At 39.9% G+C, this 16,041-nt stretch overlaps 1 protein-coding gene across 5 annotated transcripts in view; it reads right to left on the bottom strand.

Annotated features, from left to right (window-relative positions):
- Window positions 1-7,899: 7,899 nt before the first annotated feature.
- The window catches only part of gli3 (GLI family zinc finger 3), a 199,006-nt gene continuing 190,864 nt past the window's right edge, over window positions 7,900-16,041 (bottom strand). For all 5 annotated transcript variants that reach the window (XM_053674956.1, XM_017453559.3, XM_047150215.2 and 2 more), the window contains 5 exons: window positions 15,856-16,005; window positions 15,500-15,664; window positions 14,053-14,349; window positions 12,429-12,828; window positions 7,900-12,138 (listed from right to left, as the gene is read on the bottom strand). In XM_053674956.1, coding sequence (XP_053530931.1) covers window positions 9,815-12,138; window positions 12,429-12,828; window positions 14,053-14,349; window positions 15,500-15,664; window positions 15,856-16,005 — 3,336 coding nt within the window. In that variant the 3' untranslated portion in view covers window positions 7,900-9,814. The remainder of the gene's footprint in view (window positions 12,139-12,428; window positions 12,829-14,052; window positions 14,350-15,499; window positions 15,665-15,855; window positions 16,006-16,041) is intronic.

Here is a 16,041-nt window from a genome sequence, read left to right as displayed (position 1 = left end):
TTTGGCAATTTCCCGGATCATTCTTTTGAAGCTGCATAAGATACCTAGTCCTTATTTTAGTTTTTGCTAGTCCTGGTGTTTTTGCACAGACATGTATTACAAGATTTTCTTTGGATATGGAAATCTTGTGGAACATTTGCACAATGGCTGTTTGTACCAATTATAAGTTGAGTAAGGTGTGTTTTAGCAAAGAAAATGTTCAGCTGTTGGGTGAGGAGTGATCAAAACCCAGCTCTACTTTTCAATGCGTGTGTGATACTTATGCAGACCTTATGGATTTTTAAAAATGAGATCTACAGTAGAAGTCTAATCCATAAAGGCCAGTATGGGTCAAAGCTCTACACAAGTTAAATCCTATTACTTTGTCTCACTGGCAACGGTTTCATTATTCCAGAGACTAGGGTGCATGTTGGCCATGTAGAAGTGTAATTATCTTCTGCAGTACAACAGGTTTGTGCTAATCAAATGTGTTTTCATATCTCCTAATTGGAAGGATGTTATGAAGTTACAATTTATTAACTGATAAACCTCACATCCTGGAAAACTACTTTGGTTGAGCAGAGAGGAAAAACTGTGGTCCATTTTTCTAAAGAAGGTTCTGGGACTCCAAAGGACCACAGTGAGAGCCATCATCTCCAAATGGAAAAACTGCGAAGTAGAGCTGCAACAGCTAATCGATAAAATCGATAATCGATTATGAAAATTGTTGTCAACAAATCTCATTATCGATTAGTTGGTCTGCGCGCGGCACGGGGGAGATTTACTCATTACGATACTTCTGTTCCGAAAAAGCTCTGCAGAGTAAATACTAAAGTTGTGTCCCAAATGACGTACTATACACTTAAACTATGCACTCTGCACTACCCTCTAGTGCAGTGTTTTTCAACCGAGGGTCCGCAGACCCCTCGTGGTCAGTGGTGTAATTGCAGGGGGTCCGTAGTGAAGAATATTATGTATATATTTTTTTGTTAAATGTGTAAAAACATATTCAAATTAGATGTTTTAAAATCAATTTGGTTATTCTCAAATATCACGTCAGCTGAGCTGACGATCGTTCATTGATGGATTTGTTTTAAATTTATTTACAAATGAAATGATAATTTGCAAAAACCTACGAGTGGTAGACAAGTTAAGTGTTGCATTGAGGGATAAAATAAACAAAGGATAATTCAGAGTCAAATAAAATGTCACACCAAGAATAAAATGTAAGAAAAATCTTGAAATGTTTTGATTCAATTTTAATGTTAATATTATTAATGTTAAATATTAATAAAATAAAGCAACATATATAGAAATGACTGTTAATTATATAGTCAATAATTGTTGTGGAGTGAGGGGGTCCTTGTGGATTGTTCGAAATATGCTAGGGGTCCAAAGCTCACAGAAGGTTGAGAACCACTGGTCTAGTGTTTGTATTTTAGAAAGGTAATATCATCTCAAATGGAACACATTCGTTTTTTACTAATCTGAAAGTTTGCCCCATCCAATTAATAAAAAAAAAAAAAAAAAATCGGCCAACTAATCGATTATGAAAATAATCGTTAAGTAGTGAACCTTCATTTGAAGCTATTTCACATAATAGATGTTTACATATAGTCCACGAAGAGTCCAGAGTCCAGTTGTCTGATAGAGCAGGCCAGGTGCAGCTCTCCAACTATCTGCATAGCTTTATCGTCATCATCAGTGGTGTTTGTGCACTCAGTAGAAGACTCATAACAATGAGCATGTTCTACAAAAGCATTACTGCTGCTTGGGGCACTTGTCTCTTTCATTTGACTGCACTCGCTGGACAGGAGGAGAACAGGAAGGAACTGGAGAAGGAACCTCTGCAGGACCCTGGTTGAGCACACCCTGGGGCAACCCCCAGTTCATGAGGATAGTTTTCTTTGCAATAGTTAGAACCACGAGGAGTAATCTACTGTTTGTTTTGTTCAGGTTGATTGTTGATATATCTCCTAACAAGCAGAGTCTGTGGGATAATGGCATGTGGCTGTCCAGGAAGAGGGATAGTGATTCAGTAATTTCTTTCCAAAAAATTTTTATGGGTATGCAGTGCCAGGTGATGTGAACATAGCTATCCTGGTTGTTTTGTTCTCAATGTGAGTAGATTATTGATGAGAATCCCATTTTAAGCATTTTTCTCCAGTGTATTGAATGCTATGTAGTATCTTGTACTTCATGTCCAAAAATGCCAAACTACAACTCATACAGTACATGTTTTTGCAAATTTGGTTCCCAGTCCGACATCACGACTGATAAGTAGGTCTAGTTCACATTTTATTGATGGTATAGAGAGTGCTTCTTCAGACTGTGATATTATTCTGTATATTTTGGAAAGGAGTTTTTTTGAAGGTGGAATTTTATTTAGATCTGAAACTGAATGAGGAAGATCTAGGTTGGTGGCCATAATGTTTAATTGTGTATGAATGGACATTCCAAAAATTGTTTACACTGAATACCATACCTTTGGACCAAGTAGGAGAATGAAACCAAAATTTCATTTGGTTTCATTATATCTTTTCATGTGACAACACTGAAGAAATGACACTTTGCTACAATGTAAAGTAGTGAGTGTACAGCTTGTGTAACAGTGTAAATTTGCTGTCCCCCCGAAATAACACACAGCTATTAATGTCTAAACCGCTGGCAACAAAAGTGAGTACACCCCTAAGTGAAAATGTCCAAATTGGGCCCAAAGTGGTCAATATTTTGTGTGGCCACCATTATTTTCCAGCACTGCTTTAACCCTCTTGGGCATGGAGTTCACCAGAGCTTCACAGGTTGCCACTGGAGTACTCTTCCACTCCTCCATGACGACATCAGTAGTGGACAGTACTGGCACCATTTGGAAAGTTGCTAAGGTTTGTCCAAAAAATCGCTAGATTTGTCGTTAGGCGCTTTTTTTTGGCAAACGCGTAACACACTTTCTGAATTCTTTCTCGCTCATTATTTCCCTCTTTTTTCTTTTCTTTTTTTCTAAAAAGGGATAGAAAAGTGTATAGATTTTGAGAAAATACTGAGTAGAAATGAAGTGTTTTTTGTCACAAGAACAACAGACATGCAGTCTGACTGAAGATAATAAGGCTGGCGGCGTGGTTCACAGGTGCCATATATATTAGGCGACGTGCTTTAATGCCACGTCACCTGATCATGGCAGGCCTATAAGTAGAGGCATGATTTTACACAAGCTTCAGATACCGGTCACGCGCACAAGGGCGCTTCCCATACTGTTATGCTAAATGCAACGTTGAAGTTCCCTTTGAAAGGGAATCAAAATTTCATGACAGAAATGAAAATGGAGAAACATGTTTTGTTATCTTGACCCAAGGATTCCAGTGATATAAGACACTTGAATCTATGGCAAATGGTCCAAAAGTTATGACCATTTTGTAAATTGTTTTGTTTTGATCCCCGTGGCTCCACCATGTGGCCCATTGGGGCAAGACTTTGCACTTTTGTAGACTGGTTTTGTAGGCAGCAATTATGTGGCCAAGCACGACAAAGGCAAAGTAAGGAGATAAGCAAGCATGATTTTAGTATGGTCATGATCACGTTCAGAAGTTATAAGTGTTACAGCCCAGCCTAGGTTGGGCCGCACAGTAACCAGCTCGGGATTCAATGGATTGATCTTTATATATTATATATTAAAGGAGGGAGCCAGGAATAACAATGCAACAAGGTGGTTCAAAAAGGTTGTGGTATATCATGTCAGACAATATATACATATAACTATACAAATTAACCAAAACAGGTGTATCTTCAGGGTGGGCCAAGGCCAAAATAATAAACAAAAGGATTCTAAGATTAGGTAGCTAGCTTACCTAAAAGGAAAGAAAAGAAAATACAAATATTCTTCCCTAACTACCTAAGCAAGAAACAGGGACAAAAGGAACCCTCTCCCAAAAGAAATGGCAGCCACACCCCTACTGCCAGTGAACCAAGTGAACACACACATATTTTATATATATATACACACACACACACACACACACACACACACACACACACACACACAAAAGTGAAGAGAATACTCAATAACAATATAGGTATAACCAAACTCAAATTTGAAAAATAGGCAAAAGTCAAAACCAGAACAGCAATCAAAATACAGAGTTAACCACAAGGGCAAGCAACACAAACCAAGCAATCTCCGAACAACAAATCACACATAAATACCTCCAACATCCCACCACTTCTCACTCCATCTTCCTCTTTAAAAATGGCCACCTATCAGTGAGGTCATCCTGGAGGCAGGAGCAAGGCAGGCTAGGCGGGCTGGAAAGTCTGGGAGGGAGTTTGGACCTGCAAAGAAAATGTCACAGCACAAAAAAACTTCCCGTCCCAAGATAGCGGGTTGTAACATAAGCAAAAATTTGCTTTTTTCATATCTCGTGAACACTAGGTGAAGCTGTTCCAAAACTGTGCAGCTACCCTGAAGTTCGGTCTGAATACGTTAAAGCATTCACATATGAGTTTCGTAATGATACGCTAATGCATTCGTAAAAAAAAAAATAGCATTTTAAGACAAAATTAAAAATGGCTGATGCCCAAAATGCCGACATGGGAAAATTGGATCTCGTTCGACTCAGTATCCTGCACCAAATCTAGAGAGACCAATCTTGTGTTTTTTGGTCATACTATTGGAAGTTTTAAGCAAAAATATTAATTTTTCATATCTCCTAACCAGTAGGTGGTGCTGTGCCAAAACTGTGCCCTCAGGTCATGCTTGTGATAACATACCAACATTTGTCCCAATAAGCTAAAACTTTGTGGAGATATAGCCTCACGTCCATTTTGACTTGGTCTTTACGGGTTATTACCGTCGATTTGTACAAGGATTCTCTAGGTTGGCGGCCCCCTTGCATAGGTTGGTAGCCGAAGGGGGTGATCATTGACCACTGAGTCGAGCAGAGCGGAATTTTGTAAATGCTTGGATGGACCAGTGCCAGGAAAGTTTTGATGCCTTGAAGGGTAAACTTATTACAGCCCCTGTTTTGCCATATGCAGACTTTTATTTGCCTTTTATTTTAGAGGTGGATACAAGACACAAGGTTTTGGGAGCTGTTATCTCTCAGTAGCAGGAAGGAAAGGTAAGATCTATTGCCTATGCAAACCGTAGCCTTAGGCCCACTGAGCGCAACACTGCCACCTATAGTTCTATGAGACTAGAGTGTTTGGTGCTCAAGTAGGCCACAATGGAAAAATTTCAGGTGTATTTGTTAGGGCACAAATGTATTGTGTTTACAGATAACAACCCTCTCAGTCATTTGACCTCTGCTATTGACTAGCTCTTGACTTTGAGGTGCGTTACCGACCTGGGAAAAGCAATTGGAATGCGAATCCTCTTTCCCGACAGCCTCCCCTAAATAGTGGGGAAATACTCTGTGTGCTCCTACTTACATCTGTTCCTGGTTCTGTAAGGCAGGTAGTAGAGGTTGAGTTGGCCTCACAAACCCTGGTTATCCAATCCGTGGTGAATACTTTTCGTAGTTGTCCATTGGCAGATATTAAGGGGTAATGTACTGTGTACATTGTCTCCATCCTGTAAGAGGGATTTTTTGTCTTGTCTCCCCAAGTTTTGTTTAGTTATAACACTACCATCCACCAAGATACTGGTGAATCACCATACTTCTTGATGTTTGGCCAGAAGCCATGTTCAACGCTTGATTTTTTGCTTGGTGGAATTCGGAAGCCAATTGCAGGTAATGTGCATGAGTGGGTGCTGAAACACCAGACCAGAGTGTATGTTGCCTTTGAGGGAGCCCAAGAGTGTTTATGGATAGCTGCGGATCGCCAAAATACACAATATGATTCTCACGTTTGTGAGGCACCTTTGGGAGAGGGCCAGTTGGTCTATCTTCATGACTTTGGAGTGAGAGGTCGTTTTAAAATCCGAGATTTTTGGAGCCCAGTGGTATATCAAGTGGTACAGGCACCTAGGGAGGGTGGATCAGTGTATACTATAGCACTTGTTGGGAACTTGGACAGGGTACGACGTGTTCACCGGTCATTGTTAAATCATAGACTCCAGAAGGGCCTTGATATAGTTGGCCCTGTTGAGGATTCACTGGGTGAATAGACCCCCTCCCCGGACGTTGAAGAACAGGAGGAGGGTGATTTTGTTTGTTTTGGTACCAGAAACTTTGCCAGTTATGTCAGTGCCATCGGCTGATGTAACTAGGCAGCCGGGCGTTTCTGATCGGCCCTGTGAAGTTGAGGTAGCTGGTCAACCGCAACCTGGCTTAGTGTCTGTGTTACCTCCATTGGAAGAGGGAGTTTTACGTTGGTCACAGCAGGCCACAGCTGGTCAACATTCTAATGTGTCCCACATCCCACAATCACTGGGGGAGAATGCAGTGGTGACTGAAACTTGGGCTAGATCGATCTCTATCTCTGTCTCTGTAATATTTAGGCCCTGGGATCGGGGAGTATCAGTTGAAGATGTATCGTCGGGGCAATGATACAATAGCAGGGAGAAGAACGTGGCAGTATTTTTTGAGCCTTACAGGAGCATCCGTGCCACCACCAGCAGACTCCGCAACAGTTTATTTCCTGAGGTAGTCAGATTAATCAACACTCTGCTGCCTCCTAATACTCACCTGGGTGAGTCAAACGCCTCCCCCATTATGACTCAGTACCACTGCACACCACACTGTACAACGCTGCACCAGTCACTTTTATATTATAGAACTAATTTTTGCTGCTAATATTGCTGCTATACTTGTGATGTTACACTATATAATAGTTTACAGGTTTCAGCCTATGTTCGGTGTATTTACTGTCTTACACTCGTCTCACACTGTTGTGTATGTGCACTTTATGTAGTCCTGCGTACTGTTCTGTGTTGCACCATGGCCCTGAAGAAACAACATTTCGTTACAATGTACATAAGCTATATAGAGGAATGACAATAAAAACTCACTTGACTTGACTGTAATAGAAAGGTGTCAGAAAACACTGTGCATCGCAGCTTGCTGTGTACTGGGTTGCTTAACTGCAGATTGGTCAGAATGCCCATGCTGACTCCTGTCCACTGCCAAGAGTGTCTACAATGGGCATCTGAGCATCAGAACTGGACCATAGAGCAATGGAAGAATGTGTGGTCTGATGAATCATGTTTTCTTTTTGGGGAAGAGATGGCACTAGAATGCACTATGGGTAGAAGGCTAGACAGCAGAGGCAGTGTGATGGTCTGGGCAATGTTCTGGGAAAACTTGGGTCCTGGCATTCATGTGGATTTTATTTTGAAATGTACCACCTACCTAAACATTGTTGCAGACCAAGTACACCCCTTCATGGCAACGATATTCCCTAATGGCAGTAACATCTTTCAGCAGGATAATGTGCCCTGCCACACTGCAAAATTGTTCAGAAATGGTTTGAGAAACCAAGGTGTTGGTTCAAGGTGTTGACTTGGCCTCCAAATTTCCCATATCGCAAGCCGATCGAACATCTGTGGTAAGTGCTGGACAAAGAGGTCTGATCCATGGAGGCCCCACCTCGCAATTTACAGGATTTAAAGGATTTATTGCTGAAGTCTTAGTGCCAGATACAATAGGCACAACTTCAGAGGTCTTGTGGAGTACATGTCTTGACAGGTCAAAGCTGTTTTGGCAGCACGTGGGGGATCTGGACAATATTAGTCAGGTGGTTTTAATGTTATGGCTGATCATCTTTAAAATGTATCTTAACAATGTTTTATTTTCTAGCTTATTTTTTCTATAAACTTATTTTATTAGCATAGTAACCTGTTTTAGTGTGTGATCTGTATGTGTTGTAATAGACTTTTTAACAGAATTTAATGTAAGCAGCAGGTGGATGTGGAGAATCACTAGTCATCCTCCACATGCACTGGCATGTTACTCACAGTTCATAAACAAAAGACAGGCTGTTCAGACATGCCATGCACATTATTTCATTTTTATTAATGTCTTACAAACATTTGTTGTGGTTTGTTACAAACAAATTATTCAGATTTTGAATTCCATATGGTAGTGCTATGCACCATGACTTCATACACCCTAATTCCCCTTTGCTTGGATTTTTTCGCAGGTAGGGGATTCCTGCTTAGTCCGTATGATCATCTTGGCTAACTTTGTCATCTAAACTCTCCTATTTAGTCTACATTATACAGGTGGATAATGTATTTACAAGCATAAAAAGACAAGAAATGTGTTAAAATATTTTCAAACATTTGTGCTTTTTTTTTTTTAGATGTTAGATTTACAGCCAACACCTCACCTGTACCAGAATCATTTGTGATTACTGAGTTGTACGTGAAGTTGTAGGTTTCTTGCTGAATTTTGACCACCTGTTTGTACACCTGTTTTGTAATAATGCCTTATAAAAGACTGGCAGTGTTCCTAGGCACTAATCATCACCCCCCCCAACCCCCACCCACCCCTGTAATTTCCTCAGGAAATGTATCATAAAACTTTTAAAACAATAACAGAACACAAACGGTACCTATTTCCTACAGAATGACTTATAAAACTGTACATACGCATATACACATATCTTTTTTGCAAAGAAAATTGCCAGATTACCTCCACATTGTATCAAATTCCTTCACAGGCAAATCAGAACAGATGCACTTAAAATTTATTTGTAATATGAAAACCTTGGTGACCATGGTTGTGAAGTAATACACAACTTGCATTTTAAAAGAAAGGACATTATTACTTTGAGATATTTGATAAAACCAGAAATGGGTTAATACTTTTACTACTACTACTACTACTACTACTACTACTACTACTAACGATAATAATAATAGTAATTATAATGATAATAATAATAATAATAATAATAATAATAATACTTTATTGGCATATTTTATCCATCATATTAAAATTTATCCTCTTTGGGAAAAAAACATGTGGGCAAATTTCAACATCTTAGTTGTTCTTTTTCATAATGCACTCAGTTTGTTGTAAGCACCAGTAATTAGACCACAATATTCAAGGTGTAAAAAATAAAATAAAATAAAATTGGGAAAAGTCTTTATACATGTATGCAATCATGGTAAATGAAGTAGTATATTTATTCATATGAGGCTCTGGTCCACAATTGTCTAATACAATGGTCCCTCATATATGTAGTCTATGCCATGTTTGAAAAATATGTCAAGCATAATACAAGGCCAGGAAAATAATGTCAATACTACCAATGCAAGACATACAACATAATTAAAATGTTAATATAGGTAATTGCAACACTAGGACCTTTTAAATGGAACATTTAACCTGTCTTTACCTCATGACAAGTCTTTCTTTAGTAATTGAGATATATTCTACTTGCATAAAAAGGCAATGAACATGCATGTCTATGAACATTTTATAACAAAATGCAAAACAGCAATAATACACAGAATACTGTGGGATAATTTTATAAATGTAAAATTTATATCCAGAATTAATTTATATATTTCTTGTAAAGCTGCTTTGTGACACTGTCCATTGTTTAAAGCACTATACACACACAATTTAATTGAATTGAATACTGTTTAAAGAGGTGAGATGCTGTTGTCACCTTAAAGAAATATGAAACTGGATTTTGTATATTCAATTATTCCACAAATGGAATGATTTTATATATTTATATACTTACACTATATTTATATGGTTTCTCCAATCCCCATCTTTAGGAGGCTAAGACATATAAAGATAGCAGATCTATGCTTGTTTTAACTCCCCCTAACAAATTACACTAACAAATATAAATCAAAGATTTTCTCCTCCTAATCCATATTTTAAAAATTACTTCAGTAAATTATTTGTTTTCCCCATTCTCATCAATTGGAGGATTATAAAACCTACTGCATAATGGCAAGAAACTTGCTCTCTTCTGCAAGGGTAGTCAGAAATGAGCTCATGTCTCCAATGGCCATGTTGGTTGTACCAAGAGGCAAGCTATGAAGTACAGCTGAGAGGTTTGGAGTTGTAAGACAAGAGGAAGTCTGTGATAAATCATGCACAACACTAGGACTGATGACATCAGAAACCAAACTGCCCTGGTCAAGGCTATCGTCCAGGATGGAGAAAAAATGTATGCCGACATCCCGAACACTGCCATCTGGGCTGCTCTCTACTGTGCTGGTCACCTGATCTGCCCCAGGTGACAGAACATCCTCCAAGGATTCACATGATATCCCAGTCTCAATTTTAAATGATTCCATTTGGCAGTGTTGAGCTCTGAAGATTGAAGACTTAGCTGGGTCAAACCACTGCTCAAAGATCTGCTGTTGCTGCATTGAAGAGCATGAGTTTGGTTGAAGCTGATCTTCTATTTCTAGTTTTAGTCCTGAAACATGATTAGCAAGTGAGCGGTTACTGATATTTCCTTTTGTAAAACTTTTGTAGGACTGTGCATTATGACTGCCGATTATCTGTTGGGTGGAATATTGTTGTGGTTGAGAGGGGTCTTGGTCCACATGCTGGCTAGCTGGCTGAAGAGAGAGTACAGAGATGTGGGATGTACTGGGCTTTACTGTTCCTTGCTGGAGTAAGTTTCCACTTGTTTGACATGGAATTTCATGGCTCTGTTGAAGCTGTTGTGTTTGTGGCTGAGTTTGTGGCTGAGTGGCTTGATGAACACTACTTGGTTGGATGAGGCCCAGCGCATTCTGACAGTTTTGCTGACCAAAGTTATATGTGCTTGAGCTTGTGCCATTACAGTTCCGTTGTGTAGTCTCCACTGACACACCCTGGCTCATTCTGCAAGATCGATGTTGGCTTGGATTTGATCCTTGCCTGTGCTGATTTGGGTAAATGTGTCCATCGGTCAGTTCAGTTATTTGTTGAACACTACCCCTCTGATTAGGATGTCGCTGGTCTGTAAAGTATGAAGGGAGCTGCTGTTGTACAATCATATTTTCAAAGTGACCAAATGGAAGGCCTACTGTATTAATATGGTTTGGCCACTGCTCACACCTCCATGGCTCCCAAGGAGACGAAAAATCCGTACTTCCTGAGCTTACCTCATTCCATTGGATTGGCAGGCTATCTTTCCTAGGATTTTGTGCTTCTTGTGCCCCATGGTCCTGTGAAGGATTCTGGACTTTCTGCACCTCCTTACTATTCTGGGTAAAATCATTTCTGTGAAATTGGGAATTTATGCCATTTTGCTGGCTGCAGGGAGCTTTATGGTCCCCAAGAAGACAACCATCATCCTTAAATAAGAGCGCCCCATCATGCTCAATGGCTAAAGCTTCAAGTGCTGATTGTTCCATGATGCTAGGAGGGAAAGGGGAGAGCTGGCCACTCTGGATAATGTCCACTAAGTTGGTGTCATTTTGGTGGTTTGTACTTTTACCAACACCACTTGAGACATTATTACCAACCAGAGGGGGTAATTGGTCCATGTTATTTTGGCTGCCAAAACGCTGTATCTGGGGATTTCCAGTGTTATTTTGGTCTCTTGGCATTAGAGGGTCACTTGCTCTTCTGTTACTATTGCCTGGGCCTTCCCCTGGATACAATCTCCTCCATCTGTACCTAATGTGACTGCTTTGTCCATGAGAACTACCATCACTACTGCAACGAGGTCTGAATAGTGATGGCAATGGGAGCTGGTTTGTGCCTTTCACATCCCTGGCCATAGTCATTTGAATTTTATAGCTCACTTGTTCCAGTTTAGGCAAAGGTGTTGGAGGGGGCCCACCTGTTGCAGCTGCATATGTGGCTTTGAGATGATAATGCTGTGCTGGTGTTAGGTTCAACACACCTCTTGATCCCATCCCACCTCCTCCCACACCTCCACTTCGACTACCCCAGCTTCTTCCAAGCACTACCCCACCAGAACCACCACCTCCACCACATTGGCTAGCATCACTGGAGCGACGAGAGGCATCAGTGGAAATGGGGTCATAGGAGTCAGTAGCACTGAGGTTGTGTAGCTGTCTTTGCTGGCTGTGCTCAGACCGTGAGGCTTGGCTGGAGCGGCGGCTTGAGAAGCAGGGAGAGATGCCAGATGAACGACGGCTGCTACTTAGGTAGGCTGAGCTGGTGGCACTGCCACTGCTGTCACGGCGATCCCGTAGGAGGCTCAGCATTGTCAGCTCTGTGCTGGATGGCTCGGGATGCAAAGGAGGCTGAGGCACTGGTGCACCCCCACAAGTACTCCTGACTGTACACAAGCCTAGAGTTCAGAGAAACATAGCCATGTAAAGAAAAGTAGCAATTGTCAGCATTACTCAGTATTACATTTACCAAAGATCTCTCCCATGTCTTATTTACAAAAACACCATTAAAAATTTAAAATAAAAGAGTAAACTGTAAAGAGTTCACAGGACAGAGTTCACAGATTTTCTCAGGACTCTTTTTTTCTCCCAATGATCCACAATCATTTTAATCTGACATGACGAATAAGGATTCTTGGTTAGTATTAGAAAAAAAACACACAGTGTGTGAACTGAGACAAAGTCGTACCTTTCATTGTCAGGGAGGGCAGACTGTGGCCTTTAGAGGGTGCTGTGGGTGACAGATGTCCCAGCCTTGATGTCCCTCCATTCACCTGCCTAAGCCTTTCCATCTTAACCTGTTCCATCCAGCGCAAGGGCTGCCCAAGACTCCTGCAGGGCTGTAGGGCTACAGTAGCTGCCGTGGCTGTAGCAGTGGATACAGTAGAGACCATTATGGGAGACTCCTCCTCTACTACCTCAGTGTCCTTCTCTTCATCCTCCACTTCAAACTCCTGGTCCTCCACCACCTCCTCCCCGACAAGGCCAATAGTGTTCACAGCAAGCTGGACTCCACGGCTGAGATGGGAGCTGGTGGGGGACTGGCCACTGCTGCATGAAGACTGACTGCCAGGGCTTGGCTGAGACGTCTGAGAGACAAGATATACAGGTGCATCTCAGAAAATTAGAACATCATGGAAAATTTTATTTTATTTTTCTGTAATTTAATTGGAAAAAGTGGTTTGAATTAAATTACAGAAAAAAATTAACTTTTCCATGATATTGAAATTTTTTTAGATGAACCTGTACATGAATAAATTAAATGTGGCAAGCACATGTAACAGTTAAACCATGATCAAATAAAAGCTCCCCCTCTGAAAAAACAAAGCACGAAAACTTATTAAAACTACAGTGATGAATGGCTTTTTACATGGCACATGGAATGGATAAAGGCCCTAACCTTTTAAATTTAATTTTCTACACCTATTACATCTTTTGGTCAGATCTGACTTAGAGTTAACTGTGCACTCACACCAGTCAGTGATTTTTAGCAACAGAGAAAGTTTCATTGACTGGCTTAGAAGCAGTGAATAGGAACAAATATATGGAACCAAAAAAACAGGGGGAAAAAGAAACATATAAAGAAACTCCTATTAGCAGTCACCAAACTGCCTCACTTCTCATTTGTAAAAAGTTAAACTTGCTCAACTTTTGCTTCGGTAAGGTTACTTCGCTTACTGTCACTGGAAATCTCTCTTTGAAAATGAATGACTTCTGGCCACTTTGTTGCACCCTGCAGGTGTGATCAGAGAGAACATGTAGGGTATACATTTGAGTAATTAATTCTGGTGACTTGTCTACTAAAGGTTATGATGCTGAACTCTATAATGACTCCACATAGAGATGGGTGAAATAATTTTTTGGTTAAACTGATGACCTCTAACTTGTGAGGACAATATGATATATGGCAGGAAGAGCAGAGCTCTGATTCAAGGATATCAATGTTGATAGTTCACCAAATCTCACCTGATCACCCACTGTCCTTAGAAAAAGGGCAAGTAACGTGTGAAGCATTGGATGAAAAAGACAGTTAGTTATTATACAGGCCATGCAGAGCAAAGCTAGCATAGATGTAAAATAAATAATAAGGCTGAGTTATGAGAGCAAGCAGGGAAGTAGGAAAGGGTAAAATATGTCAAACACAATATCAGATCTAAATTAAGAAACCGTTAGTGTAAAAAGGTCAGTAAAGGAAGTAAAAAGGTACGTATATGTATGCTTGTTAATGTCAGATTATTTTATTTTAGAAATAAGAGTATACAATTATTTTATTAAGAGCATATGAAATGATTTGAGTGTGAAAAGGGGCTCACCATCGGCTTCTCTGTCTTGATTGACTTGACTTGCAGACATTCATCTTGCTTTGAGGTAGCATGGTTATACTCCCTTTGGTCTGGAAATGCTTCAAAGGGGCATTGCAATTTTGACGACCTGCCCTGTCCATTGGCTCCAGGTTCACGGGGATGGGCCGGGGGTCGGGGGAAAACATCTCCACGCTGTTTCTTAGTGACATGGGCTTCAGGACCATGAACGGTTTTTACATGTTTGCGCAGAGAGCTCGGATCAGTGTAGCGTTTGGTGCAGCCTGGTATCTTGCATACATAGGGTTTCTGAGAAACATTGTGAGAATGAGTGATAGTCAAAAAACAAACTTTTTTTCATTAATTGAAATGGCAGGTTAAAAATCCAATCAGGAGCTGATATATTTTGCAGATCCATATTTTAGGACTTACTAAACCAGAGGCCAGGAAGCTTTTCAGCTGGAAGAGCCATAAAAAAAGCTATGATTTTCTTTAAAGAGCCAGAGAAAAGTTTTTTTTTTTTTGTTTTTTTTTTACATTTTTATATATGTATTCTCTTATTTTAGTCATTATTTTTACTATTATTGCATAATTATTGCATAAATAATTGCATAATTATAAAAATTGGTAATATAATAAAGGCCATTTCACATTTTGCATGTTCTTGACCTAACAGCCTGCACTTCACCTAATAGGCCTGTAGGTGGCACTTGGACTTCATTTAACCAACTATGATAGTTTCATAAAATGGTAAATCAATACAAGGTACAGTAAGTAAGTAAGAGTAAATTGAACACTACTTACCATTAATGCAATTTCCAAATACGCAAATTTCTCTGTCTGTTTGGACTGGAAAGAACAATACTCGTCGTCTTTTTTTTTCTTTAAGCCATTTCATCTTTGTTAAAGAAAACTGAAAAGCTATGTACTTTTCAGCCGATTTATGAATTAGACCTGAAAATTACCACACTGCTCAACACTGTCTAATGAAATTTGAGATTGTTGTGCTACATCACAATTGGTTGGTGTATACATGACAAATGGGCATTGATTATGAACTATGTAATATTTAAAAATAAGTAATATGTAGAGTTTTAATTGAATTGACACACTAGCTTTCGTGATGGTTTTTATTTATTTTTTCCCGCAGTTGACTAATCACTAAAATAGCCATATATGGCTTGTGAGACATAGGTTCCCGACCCCTGTACTAGTAAGTGCTTAGTACACTAAATAAACCATGCAACTTGTATGTCTTATAATGCTTTGAATTAGTAAACTTAGGGTAGCTCGAGTCCTGACTGGGGCTTAAATATAAAAATACCTTTTGGATAATTTATAAAATAAGTTTATTTAAATCCTCATTGCTTTAAAACTAAATTGCATCTTCCTTCAGTAACTGCTTAATAGTTCTGTTTTACTGAGCCAGAATAGGCTAAAAGAGGTAGTGTGTATATACCTCATTGGAGTGAGTTCGATTCTGATGTTTGGCACGGTCTGATGCATTCGAGAAGGCCTTGTTGCAGCCCTCATGTTCACACACATAGGGTTTCTCTCCTGTGTGAGAGCGCAAGTGTGTCTTCAAGTTCTCCAATCTAGAATAGGCCTTGGAACAGCCCTCAAACTGCACATGATAAGAGAAAAAAGGGCAGATACAAATCACAAACCTCACTTACTCACTGTGATATACAGCTGCTATGCTACAAATCAAAGCTTGAGATGTTACAGTCATATAATTATTAGAACATTTTATTTAATGGTCTTTTAAAGGATCCTTTTTAACAGAAGCATATGCTGGGTAATGTAGTTTCTCACCGTGCACTTGTGTGGTTTCTCGCCTGTATGCCTGCGCATATGTACCACCAGCATGTACTGGGCCTTGAAGGGCTTCTGTTCTCGAGAGCACTCCTCCCATCGACATACAAACTCCTTCTTCTCCCCATGGATATGGTCATTATTTATATGCTTTGTGAGAGATAAGGAGGTTAAAGGTCAATGTTT

Source organism: Ictalurus punctatus, chromosome 23 (assembly GCF_001660625.3).
Source record: "Ictalurus punctatus breed USDA103 chromosome 23, Coco_2.0, whole genome shotgun sequence".
Lineage (NCBI taxonomy): Eukaryota > Metazoa > Chordata > Actinopteri > Siluriformes > Ictaluridae > Ictalurus > Ictalurus punctatus.
The sequence above is the reverse complement of the archived record's forward strand: the minus strand, read 5'-3'. Positions and strand labels throughout refer to the sequence as shown.